Raw genomic sequence first — 18,810 nt, forward strand, 5'->3', positions numbered from 1 at the left:
TCTCCATTGATAAGAATGTTGTTTATTGGTCTGGTGGTGAGGATTTTTGTTTTCTTTACATTGAGATGCAATCCATACTGAAGCCTGTAGTCTTTGATCTTCATCAGTAAATATTTTTAAGTCCTCTTCACATTTTCAGCAAGCAAGGTTGTATCATCTGCATATCCAGGTTGTTAATGAGTATTCCTCCAATCCTGATGCCATGTTTTTCTTCATATAACCCAGCATCTTGGACTATTTGCTCAGTGTACAGGTTGAATAAGTATGGTGAAAGAATACAACCCTGTCACACACCTTTCTTAATTTTTAACCATCCAGTGTTCCCATGCTCTGTTTGAACAACTGCCTCTTGGTCCATGTCCAGCTTGCTCATGAGCACAATAAAGTGTTCTGGAATACTCATACTTCGCAATGTCCCTAGCTTGTCGTGATCCACACAATCGAAAGCCTTTGCGTAGTCAATAAAGCACAGGTAAACAGCTTTCTGATATTGTCTGCTTTCAGCCAAGATCCATCAGACATCAGCAGTAATATCCCCTCATTCCACGGCCTCTTTGGAATCCGGCTTGGTTCATTGTAGGTGGGCAATAATTGCTCTATTTCTGCTTTGTTGCACATTCCCAATACCAAGGTATTAAGGAAAAACATCTCTTTAGGATGAAGTACACATGCTGAGTTTTTCATAACTTAATGCTCTTGTCTCTTTGACATATTATCTCTAAACTTCACAGTAATTTTGCAAGGTAGTCATTATCATATATGCATAAACCTCCAGTTACATGTTTTGTTTGGGAAGCATGGTGGTTCAGCATGGCGGAACCACACGGTCCTCAGTTTGAGCTCCAAGTGAGGCAGATGAGGATTTTTGCTCCCACAAATATTTACAACCTCAGAAACCCTGTACAGAGTTGCCGTGAGTCAGAATTGACTAGATGGCACTTAGCAACATGTTTTGTTTGGTTCTGTTGAGGGACCAGCCTTTTCTTGTCCTATATCTGCAAAGTGATCTTGAAGATTTAAAGTAAAGCTTAGCAGAAATGTTTCATCCCCCACTTTTCCTTGCTACCAGATTTGAACATCTCATTCCTTCAAGATGTTTAGTGATTTTTCAAGTAAAAGGTCTTGATGAAATATACTTTTGCTCTGCAGCACTCTGCAGATCTTATAGACTTGCAGCTAGCCCTGAGTTTACTAGTAATGATAAATAGGAACTAAAAGTAAATTGTAAATGCCATGTGATCAACTATTTCTTTAATTACATGCAGTCCATTTGGGTAATAGTTTATATATACATCTACAAATAAATATTTGTAAATATGTTAACCTGCCTATTTTCGTATTATTTAGTATACAGTTTTATAGTAAATAAAATCAGCATCCTTTATTATTTTCTCTGATAGAAATTATTTTTCACAGTGAATGGAGCTACTTTGTAGTGTAACCAGGTTACAGATGGGAACATGGGAAGTAGGTCAACCGCTTGGCTTGAATATTTAATTGGCTGGGGGTGGAGGACTACTTGCAACTCCACTTAGGTCTGTTAATATCCTCTGCCTTGTTGGAGATCATGGAGACCTTGTTGCAGGACATGGTTTGTTTCATTTCAAACCCTTCTGAGGGTGGATACCCTGTATTAAAGCAGTACTTTAAACTAGTAGCTCCTATTTGTTGTGTAGCTATTAGTAGTTGTTTATGTGCAGGAACTCTACTAGGCATTTTATGTGTTACCGCTAAACTTCACAGTAGTTTTGCAAGGTAGCTATTATCCTCAACATTTGCATAAAAGAATAGAAACTGAGGCTCAAAGACATTCTTTTAACTTGCCCAAAGTTACATAGCTAGTAGGTGACAGTGAGGGAACTTCAGTCTATTACTTTTTCTAGTCATAATTATTTGTTTTATTTTTACCTGCATTTCATTCCTATTGGCACTCCTTAACTTTTCTCAAACTTTTAGCTCCTGCTGTTTGCTCATGTTCATATTGAGAAATCCACCTGAATTGGAACCAGCATTTCCTCCCTACCCGGTCAGCTTTCAATGTGTTTAAGAACACCCGTGGTGGTTAGGAAAATTTTTTCCCCTTTTGGTCAGACTAGTAACCTCTCTATCTGCCTACTCACAGTTTCAGACAGTAGTAAGCTTGTGAAATTGAACTCTTTCTAACCTGCAGTACAAGATCAGACACACTTAAGAATTGGAAAATGGTTCCAGAACATACTGGAGTAGACTTTGCCCTAATTCTTCACTTGAGAGTGTGAAAATGAAATTTGTAAGAGACTGACATTTGATTCAAGGGTGAGGTATCCTATAGCTTTTTGTGGACTTGTTTCTCATTTGAACTCACGTTTAATATTTACTTTTGTGCATACAATTACCATGGAGATCTAGGCTATTTACCTTGTTCCATAAGTTAGCAGCTCAGTTTGGCAGGCAGTGTTAGCACAGAGGAAGGTGGGTGTAGTGGAATGCCGTTGATGTGTCCTGGATAACCTGTCTGTCACTGGTTTAGACTTTCACACCGTACCGGACGGCATGGCGCCCCATAGTCACTGCCACCCACATTGGGTCCCACATCCGAGTAGGTGGAATATTGACTTGCTATTGATTGCTTTTTTCCCTTGCCTTGGAATGCCTTTCACTTCCTTATCAGTGGTGGGTTACTGTTTTAACAAACAATGATGGAAGTGATTGCAGTGGTAGAAATTACTGTGTGAGCTTTTACTCGTCCCCCCCCCCCCCATTGATTTCTCCTTTCAAATTAAACATCCATACTTGTTTCTAAGAGAATCCACCCATGTTGATGATGCCGTGGCATTCAGGTCTTTACACCTACTCCTCACTTAATGACCTGGTTAAGCTCCAAAGACCAGGTCATTCTGTGAAAATCAGCATTCTGTGAAAATGAATGATTACTACGTCATTACAATAACTGCTAAAACATAATGTTATGTAACTACTAACCCCCTGAGACTCATGCATGATCCAGCTAAGATGACACATACCCTTAACCATCACAGCTGCCAGTGTTACTTTCATTACTGCCTGATGTATGTTGTTAATGGGCAAAATAAGTAAATAATAGATTTTTTACTATTGCCGCGAATACAGAATGTTGAGTCTAGTCGATAATGTGAGGAGTAGGTATATTTCCTGGACATGGCATATGAACACTGGATGGATCCTAAGCTTTTCTATTAGTATTTAAACCTTTAAAGTTTGTTTTCTTACATCTATCAGTGTTATAAGAAACTCCCAGTATCTTGGGTAGGTATAATCAAGGCATTAAAGTTGGATTGGAATACTGAAATGCTTTTACCTAAGCTTGAATTGGTTATTAATTTACCCTATTTCTTGACAAACCCTTACTTGGCCTGTGTTGTAAGAACCCAAAGATGCTGGGAAGTGAATATGTTTGGACCTGTGTTTGCCACCTGGGTGAAGTTTGAAATAAACTTGAGATATATTTTACCACAAGCTAAATCATTACAGATGGGTTACAACATTTGATGCCAAGAATATTTTTTTGATAGTTGATTATAATTCATATTTTCATCTTTTCTGCTTTTAAAAGTACTAAGGTTGTCTTTAAGGTTCCTTGATGGTACAGTCAAGCAGTTAGCTGCTAACCAAAGAGTCAGCAGTTTGAACTCACCATCTGCTCTACGGGAGAAAGATGTGACAGTTTGCTTCCATAAATATTGAACTTTGGAAACCCTAAGTGCAGTTCTGCTCTGCTGTATAAAGTCATTTTGAGTCGGAACCAACTAGATAGCGCCTGGCTTTTCTTCTTTATGTCTCATCATTGTTTTTATGTACTGTCTTCATTTTTGTTTTGGTTTTCCATATACCTTCTTGTATTCAGAATTCAACTTTTAGTAATTTCTGCTCAATCTCTATGTTAAATTCTCATCTTTCCTGCACAATAGTTTTATGGCCTAGGAGTTCCCTTTGGGGAATAATTTCCTGAGATAAACTAGGATAAATCTATCTATGGAAAAGTCCATTATTTTGTAATCTTAAGACTTACCAAACTATTACGAAGTATGTACTTATATTTCTCTTTCATGTAACTATATTATTTCCTCTCACTTTAAGGGTTATCTTTCAAAGATTTTTTTATTCAGTGCTTCATAAGGTTTCTAACTCCTTTGAACTCAATGGCAAATCCAGATCCCATAGAACTGGCTGTAATCTGTTGGGTTGGCTTTTAACCTCTAGACTCGTTTGATGGAACTGCACCGCCAATGGGAATTACTTTTGGAGAAGATGCGGGAGAAAGGAATCAAACTGCTGCAGGCCCAAAAGTTGGTGCAGTATTTACGAGAATGCGAGGATGTGATGGACTGGATCAATGACAAGGTATGTTTAAGGAAGAGGTTCCTCTAGGATTTGCATCTGAGAGCTAATGTTTGTGGTAGGTGCAACTACTTAAGCAAAAGAAGTGGAACTGGGGTTGCTGATATCCATATGCGCTTTAGTTTGATGCTCTGTTTTTCAGTTCTAAAACTTACGAGTCTCTGGGACAGGAATGCTGTGAACTTAAATCTTAACTAAGATATAACTGAAACCACTAAAACTAACGTGGCCCCATCCCTGATGCGTCTGTTTTATAGTAAGCCTCTGGGAGCCATTGTTATGATGTGTTGGTTAGTGACTCTGGTTCTGTTGTGGTCCTGAATTAGGAAGCAATTGTGACCTCTGAGGAGCTGGGCCAGGACCTGGAACATGTGGAAGTCTTACAGAAGAAATTTGAAGAGTTTCAAACAGATATGGCTGCTCATGAAGAAAGAGTTAATGAAGTGAACCAGTTTGCTTCCAAACTCATTCAGGTAAATAGCAGAGGAGAGCTGTGTGTGCTTCTTAGAACATTATTATATTAACTTCTTAGTGTATTCAGAAGAAAATTTTGAAAATCATTTCCCTAATTTCCAAGTGAAAAAGTGTTTAAACACCATCTAAGAGTTTTATTTAGATCTGTTATTGTGTTGCATCAAGTAGCTTCTGACTCACAGTGACCCTGTTTGGGGTCTCTAAGAGCAGCAGGTAGGTTTGTACTGCTGACCTTGCGTTAAGTACAGTTACCAGTCCAGTGCTTATCGCACAGCACCATACAAAGTCAATAATATCTATATCTTGATGGGAAATAATAATGATTACTCCTAAATTAGAGATTGCTTTTTAATTTGTCACCATGGACAGGAAGGGCAGAGTTCTTTTGATCTATTTTCGCCGCCCATTTTCGGGTAGGGCATGGTAAAGCTTTTATTGGAGTACTGAAGCTAGATGTCAGTTTCTCAGACAAGGGTGTGGTCGTACAGGCAGTCCCTGGTTTATGAACAAGTTCCATTCCTAAGTCTGTCTTTAAGTTGTAAAGACATAAAGTCTGTAAAGTCAGTCAAAAGTTTTTCTTAGCATATAGTATGCCTATCTATGCATTAAAAAAATTTAAGAACACATCAAGATATACAAGAAACAACTTTAACATAATAACAGTCATAATGATGGTGTGGTGCTATAGGATAAACACAAACACAACAATCATTCCTCGGAACCCTCTACTGGGTCACAATTATTCAAACCAAGTTCACAGCACTTAACAGCAATAATAAGTGTATTGATGCACATCTCAGGATAGTGCCCATTTGTTATTAACAAACATTTGTTTGTACACTGACTTTTTAACATTTAATAGGTTTTATGTGTAAAAGCTTTCTTAGGATTGACAGCCATCTGCCAGTGCCTTTTTCTTTCTCTCTCTCTCTCTTTTTTATTTTTATTTTTTAACTTCCCTGAGTTCTTTTCATTTGTAACAAAGACTCTCCACTGGTAGATCTGAATCCTTTAGAGCAATGACTCAAGCTTCTCTCTTTCTGTATGCTTTGCAGTCCTATAAGCTCTCACTTTTCACTAAAGAGTTCAAAGTCCTTTGAAAATAGCAAGTAGCAGGAACTATAGTGTTTATTTTCAGGGAAATTTTATTTGAAATGTATGGGTCAGCTTCATGACTGGTACTTCTTCCCTGTATAGTTAGGGTTGAAGAGAAAGAACCTGTATAGTTGGAGTTGAAGAGAAAGTATTCTTTAAAAATACTTCACTGTTCCACTGTGACAGATAGATATGTACTACCGCCCAAAATCTTGAGTTATTTCAAGGGTTATGTTTCAAAGAGACAGTCAAGCCACACCCATGATCTCACAAATGGTTTCAAGAACCCTAACATACTTGTTCTTTTTATATGCACAAAATGTGCTTGGTGGGAAAAGATACTTACAAAGAAATGTCTTCAGTCTGAATCCAGAAACAAACGAATATACCATTGAAACCCTGAAAACCATAAGCTTCGTCAAGAATGCTTGATAGCCTCATGAATGTTTGAAATACCAAATTTTTAAGCCATTGGGCAGATGGTTACATCGATGGATCTACCACAGAATTGTGACTGCAGTCTTTTAACAATTAAAGACATTTGAAATTGATATATTTAACCTGCCCTTTAGATTAACCAATCTACTCCAAAAGATAGTGACTCCCCTTTCTATATAAGAGGAAGCAGAAGCTCTCTTTCTTTTCAAAAATTTTTTATTATGAATTGAGTGAAGGTTCACAGAATAGATCAGTTCTACATTTACCAGATCACATATTTTGCCTCATTACATCGTTGCAATGCCTTCCATGTACCAATAGTTAACAATATTTACCTCTGTTCACTTTAACCATTGCATTCCTCCCCTGGTTGCCACTACCCCATCTTTCCTCACTCTCATGTGTACTGCCCACTCTCTCACCCATGTTAACATGTTAACTAGCCCATGAACTATTTTTCCTCCTCTTCCTCCCCCAGTAACCATAAATTGTTTAGCAAGAAACTCTTTTTGTTTTTAAACTTTTTACATTAGTTTCATGCAACGTTTGTCCTTTTGTGATTAACTAATTTCATGCAGCAGAATGTCCTCCACTTTCATCCATGTTGTGAGGTGTTTTGCAGAGTCAGTATTCTTAAAAAGCTTTGAAGTATTCCATTGTGTATATGTTACAAAGTTTGTGTAACCATTTTTCTGTTGATGGGATTTAGGCTGTCTCCATCTTTTTTATGTCTTCAGTGGACAGCATGAAGGATCCTGTATTCTTATCCATTCTGACCTTTACCTTGACTGGTAAATTTAATCAATTTACATTCAGTGTAATTATCAGTAGGTATGAAAAGATTGTTGTCATTTTTTTGGTGTGGTGCTGCTGGATTCTTTTTTCCACATAATTTTCTATGCTGAGTTGATTTTGCTTGTGGATTTTCTTTTCGTTTTCACTTCTGTTGTGTTAATGTATACTAAATCTTCCTGATTTTCTTCATTTTTATTTTGATGTGCAGGTGTATTATTTTTCCTTGAAGTTGCCCTGTTCTATAATTCATTAATTTATTCTCTATTTAGTTCATTTTATCTTGAAATCTCTTTGACTTCCTTGTCATTTGGAAGTTCTGTATCTACACTATTCCCTCTTTTGCTTTGTAGTTAATGTAATTATGGTATGTCTTGGTGATTTTCTTTTGGGATCTATTCTGTTTGGGGTTCATTTAGCTTCTTGTATGCTTATTATCTTCTTGTCTTTCATGATGGTAGAGAAGTTTTCTTCCAGCCAACTCTTCAACAATTTTCTCTGTGCTTGTCTCTTTCTGTTCTGGAATTCTCATCACCCGAAAGTTGTTCTTCATTGTCTCCCACATGACTGTTAGGCTTTCTTCAGGTCTTTTCATTCTTTTTTTCTGATTGTTCTTGCATACAAGTATTGAGAGATTTCTCTTCAAGTCCACTAATTCGGGCATCCATTGCTTCACATCTACTTCTTTGGTCTTTCAATGTATTATCTGTTTCTGAGATTTTAGTGTTAGTCTTCTGTATTTCTAATTGCAGGTTTTGTATTGTTTCAAAATTTGCATTTATTTTGTCTATTTGTTCTTACAGTGTTTTCCTGAAATCTATAAAGTTTTTATTGTGTTCTCCTTGCTTTCCTTGATCTTTCTATTGATCCTTTGAAGGTACCTAATTAGTATTCTTTTGAATTCTTTTTCAGTTAGCTCTTTTTTTTTTTCTTTTTTCCTCAGAAACATGTTTTGGCTTTTCATCTTGGTCATTTGTTTGAGCCATTCTCTCGTTTCTTTGTGTGAGCTAAAATTATCTGTCTCCGGGGCATTATGAGGTTGTCATATTTGTAAAAACAAACAGTTGTTGAATCTGGAGGGGAGAAATCTCTGGGGGGTTCCTGCAATTCAAAAGCTCTTGAGATGGTTGTGGAATGGATGTGACACCAGAGTTCCTGGCCCTAGGTGGAGTTCTTAATGGCCTCTGTGTTAATTATTATGTGTAGGGCACTCAATCCAGAAGTAGCTCATGGGGGCCTTTTATGGAGCTGGTTTCAGTGTCTATTAGGACCACAGGGAAGCTGAGAGCAGGATGACTGGTTAAATGCCAGTCTGGTGGCTCTCTGCAATTTTTAGATCTGGAGCCGAGCCCACCTGAATCCACCAAAGTGACATGACAAAAATGGTGCATCTGGCCCAAGCATGTGGTTTCGAACTCCCTTAGAGCAGGATCTGAGCTGGGGATGGATGAAGGTGGGAGCTGGCCACACTCCTGGTCACCAGGGGAGTATGGGGAAAAAGAAGAAACACCTTTCCTGTCACCTGCACGAATCCGCTCTTCTAGGCCTCCTTCTACTGCTAAAGATGGTTGAGCTTGTCCTGTCTGTTCAGTCGTTCGCCAGTCAGTCTCCTTCTCTTGCTGTCCCTGCTCACCTCTCTTCTCTGCAGGCACTCCATCCACCTCTCTAACCTTTCTTCTGAAGTACAGGGGGCCAGAATTTTCATTTTTGTCTTGTTGTTGTAGAGGATCCTTGTAGTCAGTCTACCTAGTCCACCATCTTGCTGGAAGCCTCCCAGAAGCTCTTTATAGATGCAGTGCAGTTCATTTCACAGAGAGCACTAGTATTTCTTTTGTCATTGATTTTCTTAAGAATGGTGGAGATTTTGCTAAAGCAGATACTTCAAGGATCCATCCATTGGGTAGCTGGTTAGGGGATCAGAGATTATGAGCAAGTTCAATCCCTTCCTCTCTTTTTAGGAACAGCACCCTGAAGAGGAGCTAATCAAGACTAAGCAGGATGAAGTCAATGCAGCCTGGCAGCGGCTGAAAGGACTCGCTCTTCAGAGACAGGGAAAGCTTTTTGGGGCAGCTGAGGTTCAGCGTTTTAACAGGTAATATGAAGTCTTGTGTGGCAAATGCTAATAAGATACTGTATGACATTCCCCGGTCTTCTAGAGAATTATCATGACTGAATTAACTGGTGCCTTTATCTGTAGGGATGTGGATGAAACTATTGGTTGGATTAAGGAAAAGGAGCAGTTAATGGCCTCTGATGATTTTGGCCGAGACTTGGCAAGTGTTCAGGCTCTGCTTCGGAAGCATGAGGGTTTGGAGAGAGATCTTGCTGCTTTAGAAGACAAGGTAGGTTTTGAAATCAGCCAGTTCTGTAAATAAATGACCAAGGATCAGGAGAACCATTCTGACAGACTGTGTTTGTAGGTCAAAGCCCTGTGTGCTGAGGCTGACCGACTGCAGCAATCCCATCCTCTGAGTGCTACTCAGATTCAAGTGAAGCGAGAGGAACTGATTACAAACTGGGAACAGATTCGCACTCTGGCAGCAGAGAGACATGCACGTCTCAATGATTCGTACAGGTAGAAATAATTTTTCAGTACTTAACACTTTGCATCTTGTAGCTCTTTTTAAACCACAAAGAAAGTCATTGCTGTAGACTGAAAAGCATTTTCTGGGTGCCTTGCCCAGTTTCACCCACTAAGAAAATTCAGATAACTTCCTACCTGTGTTATGTTAGTTTGGAGATAGACAACTTTATCGTACTCTAAAAAATTTTTTTCTGTCCATTACATTAAGATGAATAGAAATACCTCCAACAATATGTGAGCACCATGTGAAATAATATGTTAAACTTGAGTTAAGTCCAGACATTGGAAAGGAAAAGACTGATGATTCTTACGAACCAGGAGTTGACCTTGAGAATAACAAGAAAGGTGAAAATGTGCAACAAGACTATGGCACATTATGGAACAGAACCTAATAAGCTTTGTTGTTTTCTGTGGATTTTTTTTTTTCCTTCTTTTTTTTTTGCCTTTTTATTGAAAACTGAGTGAAGGTTTACAGAGTAGGTCATCAGTTTTACACCCAACAAATCATATACTTTTGTTTCGTTATAATGATTCCAGTCCTCTCCATGTACCATTGTTGTTGTTAGGTGCCATTGAGTCGATCTGAACCGACTCCTAGTGACCCCATGCTCAGCAGAACGAAACAATGTCCGATCCCGGGCCAACCTCACTACTGCTGCCACACTTGAGTCCATCAGTGCTGCCATCTGGCCAGTCCATCTTGTTGAGGGTCTTCCTCTGTTTCTCTGACCCTCCACCTTACCAAACATGATATCCTTCTCCAGCGACTGGTAGCTCTTAACAATATGTCCGAAATATGAGAGACAAAGTTTGGCCCCCTTGGCCACTTGGCCAATCCTTCTCGTTGAGGGTCTCCATGTACCATTAGTTAACAGTATTTATGTCTTCAGTTTAACATTGTATTCCTTCCCATGTGTTCCACTCCCATCATATCTCCTCTGCTAACCTCCCTCTTAATTGTATATTGCCTTCCCCTTTAAGGGACTAATTTCAGCCTTCTTTTGCTTTCCTTTACAGAGTAGATTGGGAGAATTCTGTATTTCCCAGAACTGAAGTTTATATAGTTTGTTAGAGTTTTGAAAGCATTGTTGTTGTTCTTAGGTGCCTTCGAGTCGTTACCGACCCATAGCGACCTTATGCACAGCAGAAACACTTCCCAGTCCTGGGCCAACCTCACTACTGTTGCCACGCTTGAGCCCATTGATGCTGCTGCCTGGGCAGTCCATCTCGTTGAGGGTCTTCCTCTGTTTCTCTGACCCTCCTCCTTATCAAACATGATATCCTTCTCCAGCGACTGGTAGCTCCTGACAATATGTCCGAAATATGAGAGACAAAGTTTGGCTATCTTGGCCTCCAAGGAGCACTCTGGCTGCACTTCTTCCAAAATGAATCTATTGGTTCTTTTGGCAGCCCATGGCACTTTCAATATTCTCCTCCAACACCAGAACTCAAATGCATCAATTCTTCTATAGTCTTCCTTATTCACTGTCCAGTTTTCGCATGCATATGAGGTTACTGAAAATACCATGGCTTTGGTCAGGCGCACCTTAGTCCTCAAGCTGACATCTTTGCTCTTCAACACTTTAAAAAGGTCTTGTGCAGCAGATTTGCCTAATGCAATACGTTGTTTTGATTTCTTGACTACTGCTTCTGTGAGTGTTGATAGTTGATCCAAGAAGAATGAAGTCCTTGACAGCTTCAGTCTTTTCTCCGTTGATAAGAATGTTGTTTATTGGTCCAGCGGTGAAGATTTTTGTTTTCATTACATTGAGATGTAATCCATACTGAAGGCTGTAGTCTTTGATCTTCATCAGTAAATATTTTAAGTCCTCTTCATTTTCAGCAAGCAAGGTTGTATCATCTGCATATTGTAGGTTGTTAATGAGTCGTCCTCCAATTTTGATGCCACGTTTTTCTTCATATAACCCAGCTCCTCGGATTATTTGCTCAGCGTACAGGTTGAATAAGTATGGTGAAAGAATACAACCCTGTCGCACACCTTTTTTAATTTTAAACCATTCAGTGTTCCTATATTCTGTTCGAACAACTGCCTCTTGGTCCAAGTACAAATTCCTCATGAGCACAATTAAGTGTTCCAGAATACTCAGACTTTGCAGTGTTGTCCATAGTTTGTCATGATCCACAGAATCGAAAGCTTTTGCATAGTCAATAAAGTCAGAAATAAACATCTTTCTGATGTTGTCTGCTTTCAGCCAAGATCCATCGGACGTCATCAGTAATATCCCTCGTTCCATGGCTGGCCTCTTCTGAATCTGGCTTGAACCTCTGGAAGTTCTCTGTCAATGTATGATTATAGCCGTTTCTGTATTACCTTTAGCAAAACTTTACTTGCATGAGATATCAAAGAGATTGTTCTGTGATTTCTGCGTTCTGTTGGGTTACCTCTCTTTGGAATGGGCACAAATAATGGACCTCTTCCAGTCAGTCGGCCAGATAGTTATCTTCCAAATTTCTTGGCAGAGATGAGTTGAGTGCCTCCTGTGCCGCTTCACTTTCTTGAAAGATTTCAATTTTTCTTATATCTATTTCTGGTGCCTTGTTCTTTGCCAATTCCTTCAATGCACCTTGGACTTTCTCCTTCAGTATCATTGGCTCTTGATCATATGCTACCTTGTGAAATGGTTGAACATGAATCATTTCCTTTTGGTACAGTGACTCTGTGTATTCCTTCCGTCTTCTCTTGATGCTTTCTGCATCATTTAATAATTTGCCCAGAAAATCTTTCAGTAACGAAAGTTGAGTCTTGAATTTTTTCTTAAGTTCCCCCAGCTTGAGAAATGCTGAGTGTGTTCTTCCTTTTTGGTTTTCTGATTCCAGAACTTTGCACATTTTGTTGTAATATTTGGCTTTATCTTCTCTAGCTAATCTTTGAAATTTTCTATTCAGCTCTTGGACCTCTTCACTTCTTCCATTTGCTTTAACATCTCTACACTGGAGCACAAGTTTCAGAGTCTTCTGACATCCATTTAGTCGTCTTCTTTCTTGTGTTCTTAATAACCTTTTGCTTTTTTCCTGTATGATGTTCTTGATGTCATCCCACAACTCTTCTGGTCTTTGGTCTTTAGTGTTTAATGTATTAAAATCTGTTCTTCAGATCTCTAAATTCAGGTGGGATATATTTAGTCATATTTTGGCTCTCGTAGACTTGTTTTCATTTTTCTCAGCTTCAGTTTGAATTTGCATGTGAGTATTGATGGTGTGTTCCCCAGTCTGCACCTGGATCTTTTTCATCATCTCTTTCTGCAGATGTAGTCAGTTTGATTTCTATGTATTCCATCTGGTGAGGTCCATGTGAGAGAATAGAATTCAGATACTTAGAGAGGTCACTTTCCATCCTGGGACTTCCACTGGCAAAATCTTAATCGCTTGTCTTTGATTTTCTCAAGGCTTCAGCGCTTCCTTGCTGACTTCCGTGACCTCACCAGCTGGGTCACTGAAATGAAAGCACTCATCAATGCAGATGAGCTTGCCAATGACGTGGCTGGAGCTGAAGCCCTGCTGGACAGGCATCAAGAGCACAAGGTAATATCTACCAGGTCTCCCAGAAAGACAGATACTAGCTTATGATACATCAGTACACCACCATCCAGTGAAGGTCAGTAGTGAAGAATTGAAACATTCACAAGATTGTTGTTAGTTTGGAGAATTGCTCTACCTGCTTTTGGTAGATAGGAGAAATTCTGGGTTACTTGTCAAGCAGTTAACTGTGATCAATAAAAGCAAAGAGATTTTTGGGTAAGATGATAGTCTCTTTAAAAGATGGCAAAGAAACTGTTTCTGTGCCATCTTTAAAAATGTTGAATTTCATAGTTGGTTTGAATAAAGCCTTATTTTTTCCTGTATTTCCCCAAGGTTCTAGTCCATGGAAAGTTATATGAGATCTTAGTCTTACTGTTTAAAAGAAAAAAGGAATGTTTTCTATGGCTAAGTAATTTTGAAACACTGCTGAAAAGGATTTTAAAAAGCTGTTTCTGCAGTGCTCACTTTGGCAACAACATATACTAAAATTGAAATATCAGAGAAAATTAGCATAACTTTTGCACAAATGACATGCAAGTTTATTTACCATTCCATATATATATGTATGTATATATGTATTTATTTGTTCTTAAGTTCCCTCAAGTCAGTTCCGATGCATACTGACCCTGTGTAGGGTTTTTGAGGTGCAGCTGGTGGGTTTGAACGACCAACCTTGTAGTTCAGATTGACCTTGTGATCCAGTGTTATCATACAGTGTGACATCAGGATTCCATATATGTGTGTGTGTGTGTAATATTATTTAGAAGCCTTCTGAAATATTTTAATGTCCTAGGTATAAAGTCAGTATACAAAAGTAAAGTATGTTCCTTTGCACTAACTACAAATTATAAATCTAACACAAAGTACAAGGTTCTTAGGAACAAACAAAAGTTGTGTAATACATTTGTGGAGAAAACTGTAAAAGTTTTTGGAAGACATTAAGGAAAAACTAAATAAATGAAATGGTTTATGTAGTCCATGGAGTCCTGGTATAGCGCTGTAGGATAACTGCCAGGTCAATGGTTCAAACTCATCAGTTGCTCCTTGGAAACCCTACACAGGGTCACTATAAGACGGAAACTACTCGATGGCACTTAACATCTAGTAAATGGATGGAATTTTAAAGATATTAATTCTCCCTCAAATACATAAAACTCAGTGCGTTTCCTATCAAAGGATAGTAGGGCTTGTTTATTTATTTGATTTGGAATGAGACAAGCTGATTTTAAAATTTATTTGGAAGAAAACTATAAAAAACAAGATTGAGTTGGGGGTAGGGGGAGCATACAGTCATAGTAAACAAGAACATTTAGCACAAGGAAGACTGATAAACCAATGGAACAGAAGAGAGACTTAAACCCATGTATGGAAACTTGACTTCTGACAGAGGTGGCATGAAAAGTCAATAGGAAAAGGACATATTAATCAATAAGTGATACTGTCATGTTTAAATGATCTAGATTGGTTATGGTGCTTTTATATGGTGCTGGGCATAAATTGTACCTTTTTTTCCTACACAGGGTGAAATTGATGCTCATGAAGATAGCTTTAAATCTGCAGATGAATCTGGACAGGCCCTGCTTGCGGCTGGTCATTATGCCTCTGATGAAGTGAGGGAGAAGGTAAGAGAGGAGAAAAGGAGCTTTTGAAGAGGTGATTTGGTTTCTAGTTTGTTTTAGCCTCTGTAAGGTACTATTCATCCTTAAATATCTAGTCATTGCATTTCACCAGCTTATGTGGAAAAATGGACAGGGAAATGCTACCTGAGAGTTAGGGAGCAGCTTCTCCAGAGATTTAAAGAGAAGATGTGTGTACAGTGTAGTGTGGTCCTAGACAATCAGAGGACATTTATTTGGGACCCATTTCCTGCTCAGAATTTCATGGTGAGCCAAGTCCCGTATTAAATTGGTAGGGTTAAGAGCCAACAAATTTTCATAAAAATATGCTGTGTAGTTCAACTCTCATACTTGGGACATATTATCTGGAAGACCAATCCCTAGAGAAGGACATCATGCTTGGTGAAGTGGAGGGTCCGTGAAGTAGAGGAAGACTGCAGTGAGATGCAATGGCACAGTGGCAGCAAAAGTTGTGCTAATCGCACAGGACTGGGCAGTGGTTCAGTTTGTTGTGCATAAGGTCGCTAGTTGGTACTCACTCAATGGCACCTAATAACAATAAGCTTCAAAGTGTCTTTGAGTATAAAGTTACCTGAGAAAAATTGCATAGAAATCATGATTTTTTCACATTATATAGACTTAAGAAGACATTTCATAGACTTTTTATACTTTGGACTCTAAAACTTGTGTCTTAGGCATCTGTGAATATAACATTTTATGGTACTCTGTTCAGTTGTCTTTTCTCGTTTGATAGTTCCCCCTTCATTTGACCTCCTAATTTAAAAACATTTTTTCATGTAGTAAGTTTATTTACAAACATAACAAGCATGCTGTATGAATCCAACAGGGTTTGATCCTTTTTCAGAGGTTGAACTTCTTTAAAATACCCTTATCTGTTTAATGGATGATCTTAAAGCATAGGGATTTACTATAAAGAAAGTGGCAGTAAAGTAAATCCAGATTCAAAGTATACAAAGTATACTCTGTGTGCTTTGAGTCTGTGTTTATAATTATATAAAGTATAATTAGTAACCATCACTTGTTTCCTACTGAAAATGGCAAATTCTTTCCTGGGCCCTACCTATCATATCTCCTACGTATCACAGAGGTGATAAACCTTCGGATGATCTACCCCAACATGGCTCTGTTAGAAGCTCTGCAAAAGGCATCGAGATCGATGGTAGAAAAATCTAAACGGCCTCATTTTTAGATATTTTTTCATTCTACCCAAGAATTTATTTACCACTTTGACTTAGAATCATTTGTGATAATCTATGTGGTCATAAATAGATTAGTTAGAGCAGAACTATTTTTTTTATATTTCATCATAAATATGTATACAAGCCAACCAATATTTTGTATTTCTTGTGAAACATGGCTCACACATAAAAGTAAGTGTTATTCTTTTGTAAATCAAAAAGAGCTTCAAGGTTAGCTTTAGGATTAGAAATTTCCTGTCACTTCAGACTAGAGGGCGTTAGGTTAGGACTGACATTTCATCCCAGTAGTGAACTAGACTCATTATCTTGTTTCCTCAAGCTGACAATCCTTTCTGATGAGAGAACAGCCCTGCTGGAGCTATGGGAACTGCGCAGGCAGCAGTACGAGCAGTGCATGGACCTGCAGCTCTTTTACCGAGACACTGAACAGGTTGACAATTGGATGAGCAAACAAGAGGTAATGTGTGAACAAAATCCTTGCGAAATGAATGGCTTGATTGATTTCAGAAAATCGTACTATTTCAGTTCTAAATCAAGTGAGCAGGGGAAGCTGGACAATCTCTTTAATGCTTTTATTATATATTGAATGAGTGAAGGCTAGCAGGGCAGATCATAGTTTTCACATTCAGCAAATCATTGTAATGATTACAATACTCCCCATGCTCCCTTGTTGTTGTTGTTAAGTACTGTGGAGTTGGTTCCGACTCATAGTGACCCTTCACAGGGTTTCCAAGGCTGTAATTTCGGGAGCAAAACGCCTCATATTTCTCCCACGGAACAGCTGGTAGTTTCGAACTGCTGACCTCTAGCTAACAGTATTTACTTCTGTTACCAGTTGTTGTTGGGTTTTTTTGGTGTACAAATACCAGATTTTAAATAGATATTTGTTTAAATGTCCCAAGGGTTCATTTTATAAAGCAGCCTCCCATCCGCAGGCAATGCTGCTTTTCTCAATCCATGAGCCTGTAGTCCACTGCAGTTCTGTCTCTATGGCAACACCTTTGCCACCATCTGTTGCTGCTTTTTTGGTTAGGATCCCTTCCTTGCTCCTCTCACATTCATCCCTCTTGGTGGTCTTAGTGTTCCCTGTTCCTGAGTGACAGATTGACTGCTCCCCTTTTTAGTTGCACTTCTACATTTAGAGTTTTGACAGTCACCATTAGAGTTGAAAACAATTCTCACAATTGTATCATAAAATCTTATTACCCTCTTTACCCGACCCATCTGGACAGGAGGGAAATTGTTCAGTTGGATTTCTGTGTTACTCCCCAGGTTCTGCCACTAAGCACCTTCATGAAAGCTTGTAAGCTAGCCATTACATGTCTTTGTAGTCCCCCAGTTTTGGTTGCCAAAGTCTTAAGTTGCCCAGCCTGTGAACAATCTTTTTTGTTGTTCTGAACAAACTTTGGTAGCATCTCTCACTGCTAATATTACAAGAGGCTTAAGAGAAGTTCTAGTGTTATACATGAGAGGGGTATGATGATGTGAAATTGCTTTCTATTAAAGAGAATTAATTGAGGTCTAATGGAATCAACAAAAGCAACTTTGAGAAGTTTCAGTATAATGTGGAATAAGGATTTTATGGCATTGTTGAATTGGTTTTTAAGTTCATCCAAAAATACTTTAGGCTTTCCAGATGAAATCTTAGAAGTTTATTAGCTATAGGATTGCTTTCTATATTTTAGCCAAAGTATCCTTTGTTTCTAGTCTTATAAGATCACATAACAGAAACGTATTTTGAACACTTTGCTTTCTTTTGCTAGGCATTCCTGTTGAATGAAGATCTAGGAGATTCCTTGGATAGTGTGGAAGCACTTCTCAAGAAACATGAGGACTTTGAGAAATCCCTCAGTGCCCAGGAGGAAAAGATTACAGTAAGATCCTTTACTGCTTTCAAGGTTCTTATAGTCAGCCATAAGTTTCCTCTTTTTATAGCTGTAAACAGATTTGATGAAGAATCTGTGTTAAATACATTCCAGTGGTAACTTAAAATCTCATAATTATAATGTTGTTGTTGTTAAGTGCCGTAGAGTTGGTTCCGACCCATAGAGACCCTGTATAGGGTTTCCAGGGAGCAACTGGTGAGCCTGAACTGCCGACCTTGCAGTTCAAATGGCTTTGCAGTTTGGCATATTAACCCACAGTGCCATACCAGGACTCCCATAATGATAATATATTCTTTTATTGGAAATGTACACAACTTTATAGAATGAAGTAATTTGGAGTAATATAAACCTCAAAATTGAGATTTACCTTTCACTAAGTTATTGTTGTTAAGTGCTCTTGAGTTAATTCCAACTCATAGCTGCCCTGTATAGGGTTTCTGAGGAGCTACTGGTGAACTTGAACCTCCAACCTTGCTGTTCAAACCGACCTTGCAGTCCAGTGTATTAACCCACAGTGCCACACCAGGACTCCACCTTTCACTAAGAGTTAAAAATTAATGTAATAGAAGCTCTTCTCGTTGAAAACAGATCTCAGAAGTAGTAATTGCAGGGCTGTTCATTTGCATTTGACCCCTGTGAGGTAATCTTGCTATAGCTTAATGTCTGTAAATGTGAATGGAGTTAGAATAATATTGTTACATCTCACTAATAATTTTCTATGTGTTCCATCTGGCGAGGTCCATGTGTATAGTCTTCTCTTATGCTGTCTAAAGAAGGTATTTGAAATAAACAAATCATTTGTTTTGCAG

The 18,810-nt window shown here is 38.5% G+C and overlaps 1 protein-coding gene across 1 annotated transcript in view; it reads left to right on the plus strand.

Annotated features, from left to right (window-relative positions):
• SPTAN1 (spectrin, alpha, non-erythrocytic 1) overlaps nt 1-18,810 on the plus strand; it is a 93,127-nt gene that overhangs the window by 17,286 nt on the left and 57,031 nt on the right. The window contains exons 4-12 of the mRNA XM_006834837.1: nt 4,219-4,359; nt 4,683-4,829; nt 9,114-9,247; nt 9,353-9,497; nt 9,576-9,730; nt 13,147-13,282; nt 14,800-14,901; nt 16,435-16,572; nt 17,879-17,989. Coding sequence (XP_006834900.1) covers nt 4,219-4,359; nt 4,683-4,829; nt 9,114-9,247; nt 9,353-9,497; nt 9,576-9,730; nt 13,147-13,282; nt 14,800-14,901; nt 16,435-16,572; nt 17,879-17,989 — 1,209 coding nt within the window. The remainder of the gene's footprint in view (nt 1-4,218; nt 4,360-4,682; nt 4,830-9,113; nt 9,248-9,352; nt 9,498-9,575; nt 9,731-13,146; nt 13,283-14,799; nt 14,902-16,434; nt 16,573-17,878; nt 17,990-18,810) is intronic.

Source organism: Chrysochloris asiatica, unplaced genomic scaffold (assembly GCF_000296735.1).
Source record: "Chrysochloris asiatica unplaced genomic scaffold, ChrAsi1.0 scaffold00014, whole genome shotgun sequence".
NCBI lineage: Eukaryota > Metazoa > Chordata > Mammalia > Afrosoricida > Chrysochloridae > Chrysochloris > Chrysochloris asiatica.